The following is a 12,635-nucleotide window of genomic DNA, read 5'->3' as shown; positions in this document are numbered from 1 at the left end:
CGAAGATGGAACAAAAAAAAGACATGATAAAACGAGGGAAGAGGAAAACCGTGCCCAGAGAGAGAGAGAGAGAGAGAGAGAGAGAGAGAGAGAGAGCAATATAATACCCTTTTCTTCTTGTCTTCTTCAATAATCTCGGTTTAAATGAGCAGCGAATGACTTAAGACAAATAAAAATATAAAAAATAAATAAAATAAACACCGAACGTGTAAAACAGAAACAAATAAAAATAACACAAAAAAGTAGAAAACAAAGAAAATATTGATAACTATAAATATCGAATGGCGTAAAAACGTAAACAAAACAAAAGAACAACAAGAAACACCGATAAACAAGACACAAAGGAAGAAAAAAACAAAAAAACAGAAAACAAGAAAATGGTAATAATAGCAGTAAACGAGAACAGCGATAAATACGAGCACAGAATAACGAGAACTATAGATACCAGCATAAAATAGAGTGCGCATTCACGGAGGTTTGCAAGGAATACTAAGCAAGCCTGTGAGAGAGAGAGAGAGAGAGAGAGAGAGAGAGAGAGAGAGAGAGAGAGAGAGAGAGAGAGAGAGAGAGAGAGAGAGAGAGAGAGAGAGAGAGAGAGAGATGAATGGAGTAGGTGCAGGGAAAGAATGAAAGAAAAACGAACGGAAAGACTCACAGACAGACAGACAGACGGACAGACGAAGGGAAATAGTAATAGTAGTAGTAATAGTAGTAGTAGTAGTAGTAGTAGTAGTAGTAGCAGCAGCAGAGGTAGTAACAGTAGTATTAACAGTAGTAGTAGTAGTAGTAGTACATAGAATTGCTGTAGTCTGTGTCTTCCTCGATAGCTCAGCAAAGACTAATTAAGGAGAGAGCAGAAAACAGGTGAAGCGAAGACAGGAGGAGTTTGGTTAAGGCGGAAAACTGAAAAAGAAAAGCAGGAAGCAGAAAATGGAACGTCGGTGTGTGTGTGCGTGTGTGCAAGAAAAGAAAGACTTGTGAGAAAGAAAAGAACGCGAGGAGAAGTGCGTGAAAGGAAGAAGAGAAAGAGGAAGCGAGGGAGAGTGTATGCATGGAAGGAAGGAAGGAAGAGAGGGAGAGGGAAGGAAGGGAGAGGGAAGGAAGAAAGTTAATTGGACATGAGGGGAGGCAACAGACGGAGGAAGGAAAGTTGTATATACCAGGAAGAAGAAAGAGAGGAAGTAAGGAAGGAAGGAAGGAAACGAAGAAACGAGTGAGAAGAGAGAGAGAGAGAGAGAGAGAGAGAGAGAGAGAGAGAGAGAGTGTAAAAGGAGTAGAACATATATAAAAAAAAGGGAAAGAAAGAATGATTTAGAAGGAAGAAATAAAAATGATCAACGATTAGAAACTTAAAAGAGAAAAAACGAGAGAGGAAAAAAGGAAGGAAGGAAGAACGAAAGAAAGAAAGATAGAGTGAGAAGGAAGGAAAAGAGAGAGGGAAGAGCTTGTGTGTTGTAAAGAGGAAAGAGAAAGAAGAAAAAGGAAGGATGAGGAAATAAAAAGAAATATGAGCTTGAACGAATTAAAGGAAAAGAAAAAAAATGAAAGTAGGAAAGGCATGCTAGTCAGGAAAGAAGATAAGCAAATGTAGACAAATTGAAAAAGTTGAGGAAAGTTGAATCGCGCACCAGAGAGCGAAGGAAGGAGGAAAGAAAAAACGAGAGAACAGTAAAGAAAAATAGAGTATGTACCAGGAAACAAAGGAAGGAAGGAAGGAAGGAGGGAGGATGAGAGAGAGATAAAAAAAAATAAGTAGAAGTTGATGTACCAAAAAAAGGGGGACGGGGGCAACAAAATAGAGTGTTTAAAGGGATCTGTGTATAAGAGAGAGGCAGGAAATATGGCACCAAGGAAGAAAGAATGGAAGGAAGGAAGGAACTAAGGAAGAATGGAAACAAAAGAGATAGGATGGGTGAAAGACAGGGAGAAAGAAAACAAGGAAAGATGGAAACAAGAAAGGAAGGAACTAAGAACACCAGGAAGGAAACAAGAAAAGAAGACAGGCAGGAAAGGAAGTCAGGAAGAACGGAAGGAAAGGAGGAAGAAAGGAAGATAGAAACAATGGAAACAAAAAGATGAAAGCAGATGAAAGACAGGGAGGAAGAAAACAAGGAAGTATGGAAGAAAGAAAGAAAGGAACCAAGGACACCAGGAAGGAAAGAAGGCAGGCAGGAAGAATGAAAGGCAACAAGGAAACAAGGAATAAAGGAAGGAAACAAAGAAAGTCAAGAAGAATGAAAGAAAAAAAGGAAACAAGGAATAAACGAAGGAAACAAAGAAAGTCAGGAAAAATGAAAGAAAAAAAGGAAACAAAGAATAAACGAAGGAAACAAAGAAAGTCAGGAAAAATGAAAGAAAAAAAGGAAACAAGGAATAAACGAAGGAAACAAAGGAAGGCAAAAAGGATGAAAGACAAGAAGGAAACAAGGAATAAAGGAAGGAAACAAAGGAGGGCAGGAAGGATGGATGGGCGGCGTTACTCCCTGGTGGCATCTCTATTCCGGAGGCAAAATCAGAATGTGGGGATGACGCGACTGAGAAAATTATGGCCTCCTCCTCCTCCTCCTCCTCCTCCTCCGCCTCCTCCTCCTCCTCCTCCTCCTCCTCCTCCTCCTCCTCCTCCTCCAGCAGAGCAAGAGGGAAGGGCCGAGGAGCTGCACAGAATTTTATCATGGACGGCGAAGAAAGTGGAAAAAACATGGAGGCGAAGAGAGAGAGAGAGAGAGAGAGAGAGAGAGAGAGAGAGAGAGAGAGAGAAATATATCGTTGGGTTATGCTCTTTTCCTCTTACACCTCATATCTCTCCTCCTCCTCCTCCTCTTCCGTCTTTTCTCCTCCTCTTCCTCCTCCTCCTCCTCCTCCTCCGGTTACCACTTTGGGCGTCTCCATTCTCAGCCGGGGGGGAACGTGACTCTCTAGCCCGCCACGAACACAAGGGAACGGCAACACGGGAAGACAGCAACAACGCAACACAAGAAGAGGGAGACCGCAGAAACACAGCAAGAGGAAGACACCAGAAACACAACAAAAGGAAGAGAACAACACAACAAGAGGAAGACAAACAGAACAAGAGGAGGACAACAGCAGCGCAACACAGCAAGAGGAAGACATCAGAAACACAAGAGAATGACAAACACAAGAGGAAGACAACAGAAACACAAGAGGAAGACAACAGAAACACAAGAGGAAGACAATAGAAACACAACAAAAGGAAGACAACAGAAACACAACAAGAGGACGACAGCAGAAACACAAGAGGAAGACAATAGAAACACAAGAAAAAGACAGCAGAAACACAACAGGAGGAAGACAGCAGAAACACAACATGAGGAAGACAGAAACACAAAAAGAGGAAGGAAGAACGGATGTGAAGAAGCAAGCGAGAAGAACAGAAAGGACATAATTTAAAGTGAGGGAATAGAACAAAGATAGAAAAAAAAGGAAACGAAGGAGGAATTATAAAGAAGGAAGAAAAGGAAATGATCGACGATTGTAAAAAGAAAAAAAAGGAGAGAAAGAGAGGGCAATGCACGAGGAAAGCAGGAACACAATTTAAACACCATAGAAGAACAGCTGCAACACAAGACGAGCAGAACACAAAGAGGACAGCTCAAAACACACAAAAAAGCTGAAATACACAAAATCAGTTGCAGCAATAGAAGAATACAGGAAAACACAAGGCAGCAGAACTTCAACACTTGAGAACAGCCGCAATACACAAAATCAACTGCAACACAACAGGAAAGCAGAGGGAAGAAACAAAACAGGATAATTTGAACACTCGAGAACGGCTACAATACACAAAAACAGCTGCAATACTCAAATACCGTTGCAACACAAGAGGCGAACCGCAGCAACACTTATAAACACAAAAAAATAGTTGCAACACAAAAGGGAAACAAGTGCAACACCTAAATTACAACAGCAACAATACGTAACAGACGATCTTACCACAACAACACCTCATCCCCAGCAACACAAAATCACACCCTTGTAACACTAACGAAATGAATACCGTCCTATATATGCAACACTCCGCCGCTACAACAACAACAACAACAACAACAGCCACTTACCACAAGCATCAGTACAACACAGCAATACAAAACACATCAACACAACATTTCAACATCAGAGGAAATACCGACAGTTAAAATGTATCAGATAAAAAAAGTTGTGTAGGCCTCTCTCTCTCTCTCTCTCTCTCTCTCTCTCTCTCTCTCTCTCTCTCTCTCTCTCTCTCTCTCTCTCTCTCTCTCTGATTTTACTTCTTTTTTTTCTATCTTTTCCCTTTACCTCATTTTTTCTTATATTCTTCTTTCCTTTCTCTCTGCGTCTGTCTTTCTCCTTTCGTTTTCCTATTATTTTCCTTATCCTTTTTTATCTATCTTTCTTACTTTTTATCTTATTCTTTCATTCATCATTTCTTCTTTCTTTGTTTCTCTACTTCATTATTCTCTTATATATTTACGTTTCTTGTGCCGTCATTCTCTTATCTTTCCTTCGTCTTTCGTTGACTAATACAATGAAACTTCCCATGATGTATTTGCTCTACGTGTGTGTGTGTGTGTGTGTGTGTGTGTGTGTGTGTGTGTATGTAGGCATGAAAAATGTATCCATCATCCCCATATATATCTTTCATCCCCTCCAATATTGCTCCTTTCCCTTCTCCCATATCTCATCTACACCTTTCATCCCCCTTCCCCCTTCCCCTCCTACCTTCACTCACTCCCACCCTCTCCGCCATCCTTCCTTCCTTCACACCTTCCCTCCCGCCCTATTTTCCTCCTCCCTTTCACCCGTCTTCCTTCACTCCCATCATATCCTCCCTTCCTTCTTTCATTCACTCCCTTCCCCTACCCTCACCTTCCTTCACTCCCTTCCATTCTATCCCCCTTCCTTCATTCATTTACTCCTTTCCCCTTCCCTCTCCTTCCTTCATTCCCTTCCACCCTATTCCCCCTTCCTTCCTTCCTTTACTCCCTCCCATCCTCTCCCCACCTTCCTTTCTTTTTTCCTTAACTCCCTTCCACCTCTCATCACTTCCTCCACTCCCTTCCACCCTCTCCCCACTTCCTTCCTTTATTCACTCCCTTCCTTCCCTTTCACCCTCCTTCCTTCACTCCCTTTCATCTCTCCCTCCTTCCTTCATTCCTTTATTTTCCCCCTCCCTATTTTCTTTCCCCTTCTCCTACACGTCTCCTTGTGATTCTATTCTCCCTCCTTCCCTCCTTCCTAAATTTATCTCGTTCTCTCTCTTCGTATTTCCTTTTCCCCTTCTCCTCCCTCCTTCACAACTCTTTTTTTTTATCTTTTTCCTTCCTTCCCTCCCTCCCTCCCACCCTGTTTTCCTCCCCCATCTTCTTCACATAACTCCTTTAGATCCTGTTTTCCCTTCCTCTTTATTTCCTCTCTTTCTCTCTCTCCCGACATTCTTTTTCTCCTTCACATTCCTCTCTTCCTTCCTCTTTTCCTACATTACTCATCTTCCTCCTTCACATCCTTTCTTCACATTTCTTTCTCTTCCTGCTTTCTCCCTTTCTTAACTTTTTTTGCTCTCCTATCTTCCTTCACTCCCTTCCTTCGTTCCTATTTCTTTCTCCTCTTCCTGCATCCCACCTCTATCTCCTTCCCTTCCTTCTCCCAATCATCATATTCATCAATTCTTTCTTCCACCCCTCCTTCTCTTTTATTTTCAATTCCTTCGTTCTTCCCTCTTTCTCTTCTTCCTACATTCCACCCATATCTCCTTCCTTTCCTTCTCCTAATTATCGCATTCCTCCTCACCTCCTTCCCTCCCTCCATCCCTTTTATTCCCCATTCCTTCGTCCCTCCCTCTTTCTTCTTCCTTCATTCCACTCTTATCTCCTTCCATCCTCCTCTCCTCCTTCCTTCACTTTCTTCCTTCTCTTTCATACGCCTCTCCTCCTACCCTTCTATCCTCCTCTTCTCCTTTCCATACTTTTCTTCTCTTTCCCTTCCATCCTCCTCTTCTCCTTCCCTTGCATCCTTCTCTCCTCCTTCCATAACATTCATCCTTACAATTTCTTCCCTTCCTCTTGCTCTCATAATCCCCTTCACTCCCTCTATTCATCACTCCCTCCTTCTCTCTCCTTCCTTCCTTTCTTCATACCTTTCCCTCTCCTTCTTCCTTCCTCTCATTTTCACATTACCCCGAACATCACTTCTTCACTCCCCTTTCCCCTTACCCCCCCCACCTTCCTTCCCCCCTCCCCCTCCTCCCCCTTGGTCCATAATGTTAACAAGCCAGCTAATCCCCAGGGTGAGGCGTGGGGACTAAGATATACGTCCCCTTCTCCCCCCTTTTCCCCCCTCTTCCCCTCTCTCTCTCTCCCTCACCCCTACACCCCCAGGGACTCCCCATATGTATCCTTCAGCGCCCACATTCTCCTCTTTCTTCTCCTTTGTTTCCCCTTCTCTTTCTTTTTTTCCTTCTTGTTTTTCTCTTCTTCCTCCTTCTGTCTCTTTCCTCTCTTTTCCCATTCTTCTATTCTTCCTCCTTCTGTGTCTTTTCTCTATTTTCCTATTCTTTGTTTCCCCTTGTCTTTATTTTTCCCTTCTTTGTTGCTTCTTTTTCTCTCTTTCCTCTTTTTTCATTCTCGTTTTCCTTCTTCTCTTTCTCTCTTCTCTGTTTTTCCTTTCTTCGTCTCCTCTTTCGTCTGTTCTGTTTCTTCTTCCTTTCTTTCTTTGTCTCCTTATCCTCCTCCTCCTTTTCTTTCTTCTTCTTTGCTTCCTTTTCCATTCTTTAGTTGTTTTCTTCTAGTCTTCATTCTTCTTCCATTGTCGTGTCCTCCATCCTTCATTCCCTTCCGTCTACGTCTTCTTTTCTTCATTCCTTCCTTTATTCTCTTCTTTATTCCCTCCTTCCGTATTTCATTTTTTTCTTTCTTCTTTCCTTCTCTTCCTTTCCTTCCTTCCTGCAACCTCTCTTCTTTCTCTCGTTATTTCTGTTTTATTCGTTATTCCATCCTTCCTTCCTCGTCCTGTTCTTACTTCGTTTCCTCTTTCTCTCCTTTCTTCATTTCTTTCATTCTCTCATGTCTGCCTTTCTCCTTTTTCTCTGCCCCCTTTCTTCCCTTCCTCACTTTCTTTATCCTATCCTTCCTCTACCCATCCATCCCTGTGTGTGTGTGTGTGTGTGTGTGTGTGTGTGTGTGTGTGTGTGTGTGTGTGTGTTTCTCTTCCCTATCTTTTTTCATTCTCTCTCTCTCTCTCTCTCTCTCTCTCTCTCTCTCTCTCTCTCTCTCTCTCTCTCTCTCTCTCAAAGTTAGGCTTATGAGAAATTCTATCCGTCACATTATGCCGCCACCACCACCGCCACCTTCACCACCACCATCACCACCACCATCACCACCACCTTCACCACCACCTTCACCACCACCTTCACCACCACCACCACCACTATTGTATTTATCTCGTCCTCCTTTTTCTCATCTTCTTTCTACTTTGTCTTTTTTTTTCCTTTTTCTAGATGCATATTTTTTTGCTCATCTTTTTGTCTTTGTATTCATTCATTTATTTATTTATTCATTCCTACTTTTTTCTTCTACTCCTTCTGTCTTCTTCGTTTTCTTCTTCTTCTTTCTTTTTTTCCGTTTTTTTCTTTTTCCTCTGCCTCTTCTTCGTCTTCTTCTTCGCTTTCCTTTGCATTATCATCCTCTTCCTCTTCTCAGTCTTCTTCGTTTTCCTCTTCATTCTCTTCTCAATCTTCTTCGTTCTCCTTTTCCTCCGTCTTCTTCATTTTTTTCTCTACGTATTCTTCCTCTTATTCTTCCTCATATTCGTCTTCTTTATTTTCCGCTACTCATGTTCCTTCATCCTCTTCGTCTTCGTCTTCCTTTACTTCTCCGTCTTCGTTTTCCTCCTCCTCCTCCTCCTCCTCTCCTCTTCTTCCCCACCTCCTATCGTCATCAGTTCCCCGTTTTCCTCACAATCGTCTCTGTTCCTCAATGTTATCGCGTCCGCCCTCATTTCCGTTTTCCTCTCCACCTTTCGCCCGTCATTTAGTGTGTGCTTTATTTTCCTTATCTCCCTTTCCTCTTCCCTTGCACATTTATCCCCTCTCCTCTTCCTTACACACACACACACACACACACACACACACACACACTCCTTCGTTCTTTCTCTCGCGTTTATCTTTTTTTTCTTGCGTTCTCTCTCTCTCTCTCTCTCTCTCTCTCTCTCTCTCTCTCTCTCTCTCTCAACGATCAACTCCATTTAGAATCGCATTAATCGTCTTTTTACTACGTCATGGGTGAACTTAATGTAGGTACCCGAGCGTATATACAAAAGTGCTTTAAATTGTTCCGCAGGTCACTCGAGTAGCTGCCGAAATAAAGAGTACATCACTAAACAGGCAGCCTTGTAATGAGCCAACAGACTTTCTGCTGCTTGTTATTCCATGCTTCCATGTTTCCTCTTCTTCTTTCTCCTCCTCCTTTTCTTGGTTGCAGGTGTGGCTAAGTGAGCGGCTGTGGCAGCTGATGAGGGGGAGGAGGAGGAGGAGGAGGAGGAGAGGAGGAGGAGGTAAAAGACAGCGAAGGAGGAAGGGGAATAAGATGGAGCTGGAGGACGAGGAGGACAGTAAACCGGAAATGGATGGAAGAGTTAGAGAGAAATAAAAGCTAAAGAAGAAAAGGGAGGAGCAGGAGGAGGAGGAGAAGGAGGAGGAGGAGGAGGAGGAGGAGAAGGAGGAGGAGGAAGAGGAGGAGACCCATTATCCTGGTTATGAACGCCTTCCTCCTCTTGATTTAACGGCGGACCTTTTATTTTACTGAGACTCCTCCTCCTCCTCCTCCTCCTCCTCCTCCTCCTCCTCTTCCTTTTCCTCTTCCTCCTTTTTATCTTTTTTTTCCTTTTTTTACCTCTATCTAATATTCTTCTTTTCTCCTCCTCCTCCTCCTCCTCCTCCTACATTTTTTCTTCTCCATTCTTTCTTCCTCCTCCTTCTCTTCCTCCTTCTCCTCTACTACGACACCTCTTTCCTTCCTTCTTCCCCAATTCTTCCTCCTCCTCCTTCTTCCTCTCCCATACACTAACACCTCCCTCCACATACTTTCTCTCCTCTCTCCCCTCTACTACCACCTTCGTTCTATTTCCTCCCCTCTTCTTCCTCCTCCTTCTCCTCCTCCTCATCCTTCTACACATAATAACTCCCACACCTCCTTTCCTCCTCCTCTTATTCCTGCCTTCCTTCCTTCCTTCCACTTCAACCCAACTCCTCCTCTTCCTCCTTCTCCTCCTCCTTACACCACCACCACTATTCTCTCTTCCCCTCTCCCCCTCTCTTCTCTCCTCCCATTCTCCCTCCCTTCGCTCGATAAGTGTGATAGTAAAGGAGAATATGTTGATCCTAATGGGACTTCGGTGGTCATTTTTGCTGGATATTTCTGTTTTTTTTTTTTTTTTTTTTTTTCGTGGGAGGAGAGGATTGTGGTATGGCTGTTATTGTTATTTTATATTTTTTATTTTGTTTTTATTCTTTTTTTCATAACAGAAGAGGCAATGAAGGGTGAAAAATAAGTAACGGAACGGAAGTTTGTGATTTTTTTTTTTTTTTTCGTGTGTGCGTTTTTGTGTTGGTCTGGGTTTTTTTTTTGTGTTGTGTTTCTTTTCTTGCTTGTTGTTTGTTTGTTGATGCGGTCTCGTTTGTGTGTGTGTGTGTTTGTGTTTGTCTAAGTTCTTCATGTTCTTTAAGGGAGTGTTTGTTTGTTTACCTTTCCATGTTTGTTGTTCGCTTATGTTTGTGCTGCTTCGTTTGTTTGTGTTGTGTTTGTTTCTCTGTTTGACTGTATTTGTGTGTGTTTGTTTGTGTGTTCAGTTATTCAGATTCAGAGTTAATTTTTTGTTTACTTTTTTCCCTGTTTGTTGTTTGTTGAAATGGTTGTTGTCTCCCGTGTGTGTTGTGCTATATTTGTTGGTGTTTGTTTGTTTTTGTGTTATATTTTGTTTTTTCCAATTTTCTTTTTTTTTCCTTTTTTCCGTTTGTCGTTCGCTTAAGTAATTTTGTCTTGTGTGTTTTGTTTGTTTATTTCCTGTTTTGTGTGTGTTAATTTGCTTCTTGTCGTGTGTTTTCGGTTTTTAAATTATTATCAACTGTCGTTTGCTTGTTTTTCCTGTTTATCGTTCGTCCAAGGTGATATGGCCTTTTGTTTTATTTTTATTATAGCCTTTTTATTGTATGGCGATGTTATACTTGTTGTTAGTGACGTATCAGCCGCGGTTGGTTTGTAGCCTCGATAAAAGAAAGTAATGGATGTGACGCTCGTAGTTGTTGTTGTTTTATGTCTCTGCTATGTTGATAATGGGATAATAATGGTGGTGGTGATGGTATTGGTGGTGGTGGTGATGGTATGTCCCGTAACAGTGGTGCGTGGTGATGACAAGAGTGGTGGAAGAATGGTAGGGGCCTGGTATTGGTTTTGGTGGTGGTAGTGGTGGTGATGGTGATGCTGGTGGTTGTGGTGATGATGATAGTGATAGTGATTGTGACACTGTTTGTGGTGATGATGGTTGTAGTGCTGGTAATTGTGGTTATAGTGATACAGGAAATGGTGGTGGTGGCTGTGGTATTGGCAATGGTGATAGTGTCGAAGATGGTGATGTTAGTAAAGATAGTTTGTGATGGTGTTGATGGTGGTAATGGTAATGCAAATGGTGATAGTGATACTGTTATGGTGTTGATGGTGAAGGTGATAGTAAGTCTCAGCGTTGGTAGTGATGATGGTGATGGTATTAGTGGCAGCGTTAGTAGTGATGATGATGTGGTGATGCTGATAGTGATTAATGGCAGTGAGAGGAAAAAAGTATGGTGATAATGGTATTAGTAATGATGTTAATAATCCTGAGGAGGAGGAGGAGGAGGAGGAGGAGGATGAAGGCGGCTCTAAATCACGGGGGACTCTGGCTGATCCTTATTAATCCTCCTTCGTATAGGTATAAAAAGGTCAGGTAGTCGATCGTCCAATAGGCTCCAATCCTCTTCCCGTTTTCTTTATATCAGGGTCTTTCAGGGGGTCTTGCGAGGGCTGGTACTCTCTACCTGTCCGCTCTACCTCACCTGCAACGAGGTATTAATTAGTGTATACCTGAGTACGTTTTTTTTTTCCCACTTCTCCAGTCCGTCAGTATATCCTTTTTTTATTTATTTTTTCGTTCGTTCTTTTCCAATTCTATCTTTTTCCTTCACTATTTCCTCTTCTCTCTCTTTCTCTTCTTTCCTTCATTCCCTCATTCTTTCCATCAGTATCTTCTTCCTTTTCTTCTTGTTCCTTATTTTCTTTCAGTTCCACCTCGTTCCTTTTCTCTTCTTTCTTTCATTCCATCTTTCCTTCCATCAGTACCTATCTTCTTCCTTTTCTTCTTTATCTTTTTCCTTATTCTCTTTCTGTTCCATCTCTTTCCTTTTCTCTTCTTTCTTTCATTCCTTCTTTCCTTCCATCAGTACCTATCTTCTTCCTTTTCTTCTTTATCTTGTTCCTTATTCTCTTTCTGTTCCATCTCTTTCCTTTTCTCTTCTTTCTTTCATTCCATCTTTCCTTCCATCAGTACCTATCTTCTTTATCTTGTTCCTTATTCTCTTTCCTTTTCTCTTCTTTCTTTCATTCCTTCTTTCCTTCCATCAGTACCTATCTTCTTCCTTTTCTTCTTTATCTTTTCTTTATTTTCCTTCTTCCTCTAATACTTGTTTCCTTTTCTGTCTCCTTCTTTATTTTCTTTCTTTTTTCCTCTAATATTTTCTTTCCTTTACTAACTTTTTTTTCTTCTTCCTTCCTCTTATACTTTCCTTTCCTTTTCTGTATTTTCTTCTAATATTTCCCTTCCTTTTCTCTCTTTCTTTATTTTCCTTCCTCCAGCTTCTTTCCCTCCTTTCCTCCCTCCTTTCTTCCGGCATTTCTTCTTCTTCTCCGCTTTCTTCTTCTGTTCCTCTCCTTATCCTCCTTCCCTCTTCTTCAATAATTATCTCTCTCCTTCTCCACATATCTCTCACTTCCTACTTCTCTTTTTTTTATCTCATTCTTCTTTCCTCTCTCTCTTCCTCTCCTCCTCCCTTCGTTCATCTTGTCCTCTTCATATTTCTCACTTCCTCCTTACCTTTATTATCTGAGTCGTGTTTCCTCTCTCTCTTTCTCTCCCTCTTCTTCTTCCTTCTTTGTTCTTCCTCGTCTTCCTCGTTACTTCCTCAAACTCCTTCCTTTATTCCATTTTTCTGGCGTCATGTCCTTCTTTATTTGTTGTTGTTTTTTTCGTTATATTTTTTTATCTCTTTGCTTCTCTTTATCTTCGTCCTTCTTTCTCTTTTTGCCTTGATTTTGTTCTTGTTTGCTATATTCCTCCTCTCTGTTTCTGTCTCCGTCTGTCTTTCCGTCTTCTGTCTGTCCACTTCGTCTGTCTGTTCTCGTTTTTCATATTCCTCCTTCTCTGGTTCTGTCTTCTTCCCCCTCCTTCTCTGTCTGTCTTTCTGCCTCCTCTGTCTGTCTGTTCTTTTCAACTCTCCACTGTCTGTCCACCTTCATCACCTCTCCTTCCACCTGCACTCCACACCACCACCACCACCTCCACCACTTCCACTCCTCTCCTCCTATTCCCTCACTTGAATATTTTTTTATTCTCTC

At 41.9% G+C, this 12,635-nt stretch overlaps 1 protein-coding gene across 1 annotated transcript; it reads left to right on the top strand.

The window, feature by feature from the left end:
- Positions 1 to 674: 674 nt before the first annotated feature.
- On the top strand, positions 675 to 8,505 carry LOC127001439 (uncharacterized protein DDB_G0271670-like; the record flags this gene model as incomplete). The annotated part of the gene is made up of 3 exons (XM_050865967.1): positions 675 to 737; positions 7,623 to 8,029; positions 8,502 to 8,505. Coding segments are annotated over 3 exons (474 nt in total), but the record flags the coding sequence as incomplete, so codon positions are not given.
- Positions 8,506 to 12,635: the final 4,130 nt, after the last annotated feature.

Source organism: Eriocheir sinensis, chromosome 21, assembly GCF_024679095.1.
Source record: "Eriocheir sinensis breed Jianghai 21 chromosome 21, ASM2467909v1, whole genome shotgun sequence".
In the NCBI taxonomy this organism is placed as follows: domain Eukaryota; kingdom Metazoa; phylum Arthropoda; class Malacostraca; order Decapoda; family Varunidae; genus Eriocheir; species Eriocheir sinensis.
The sequence above is the reverse complement of the archived record's forward strand: the minus strand, read 5'-3'. Positions and strand labels throughout refer to the sequence as shown.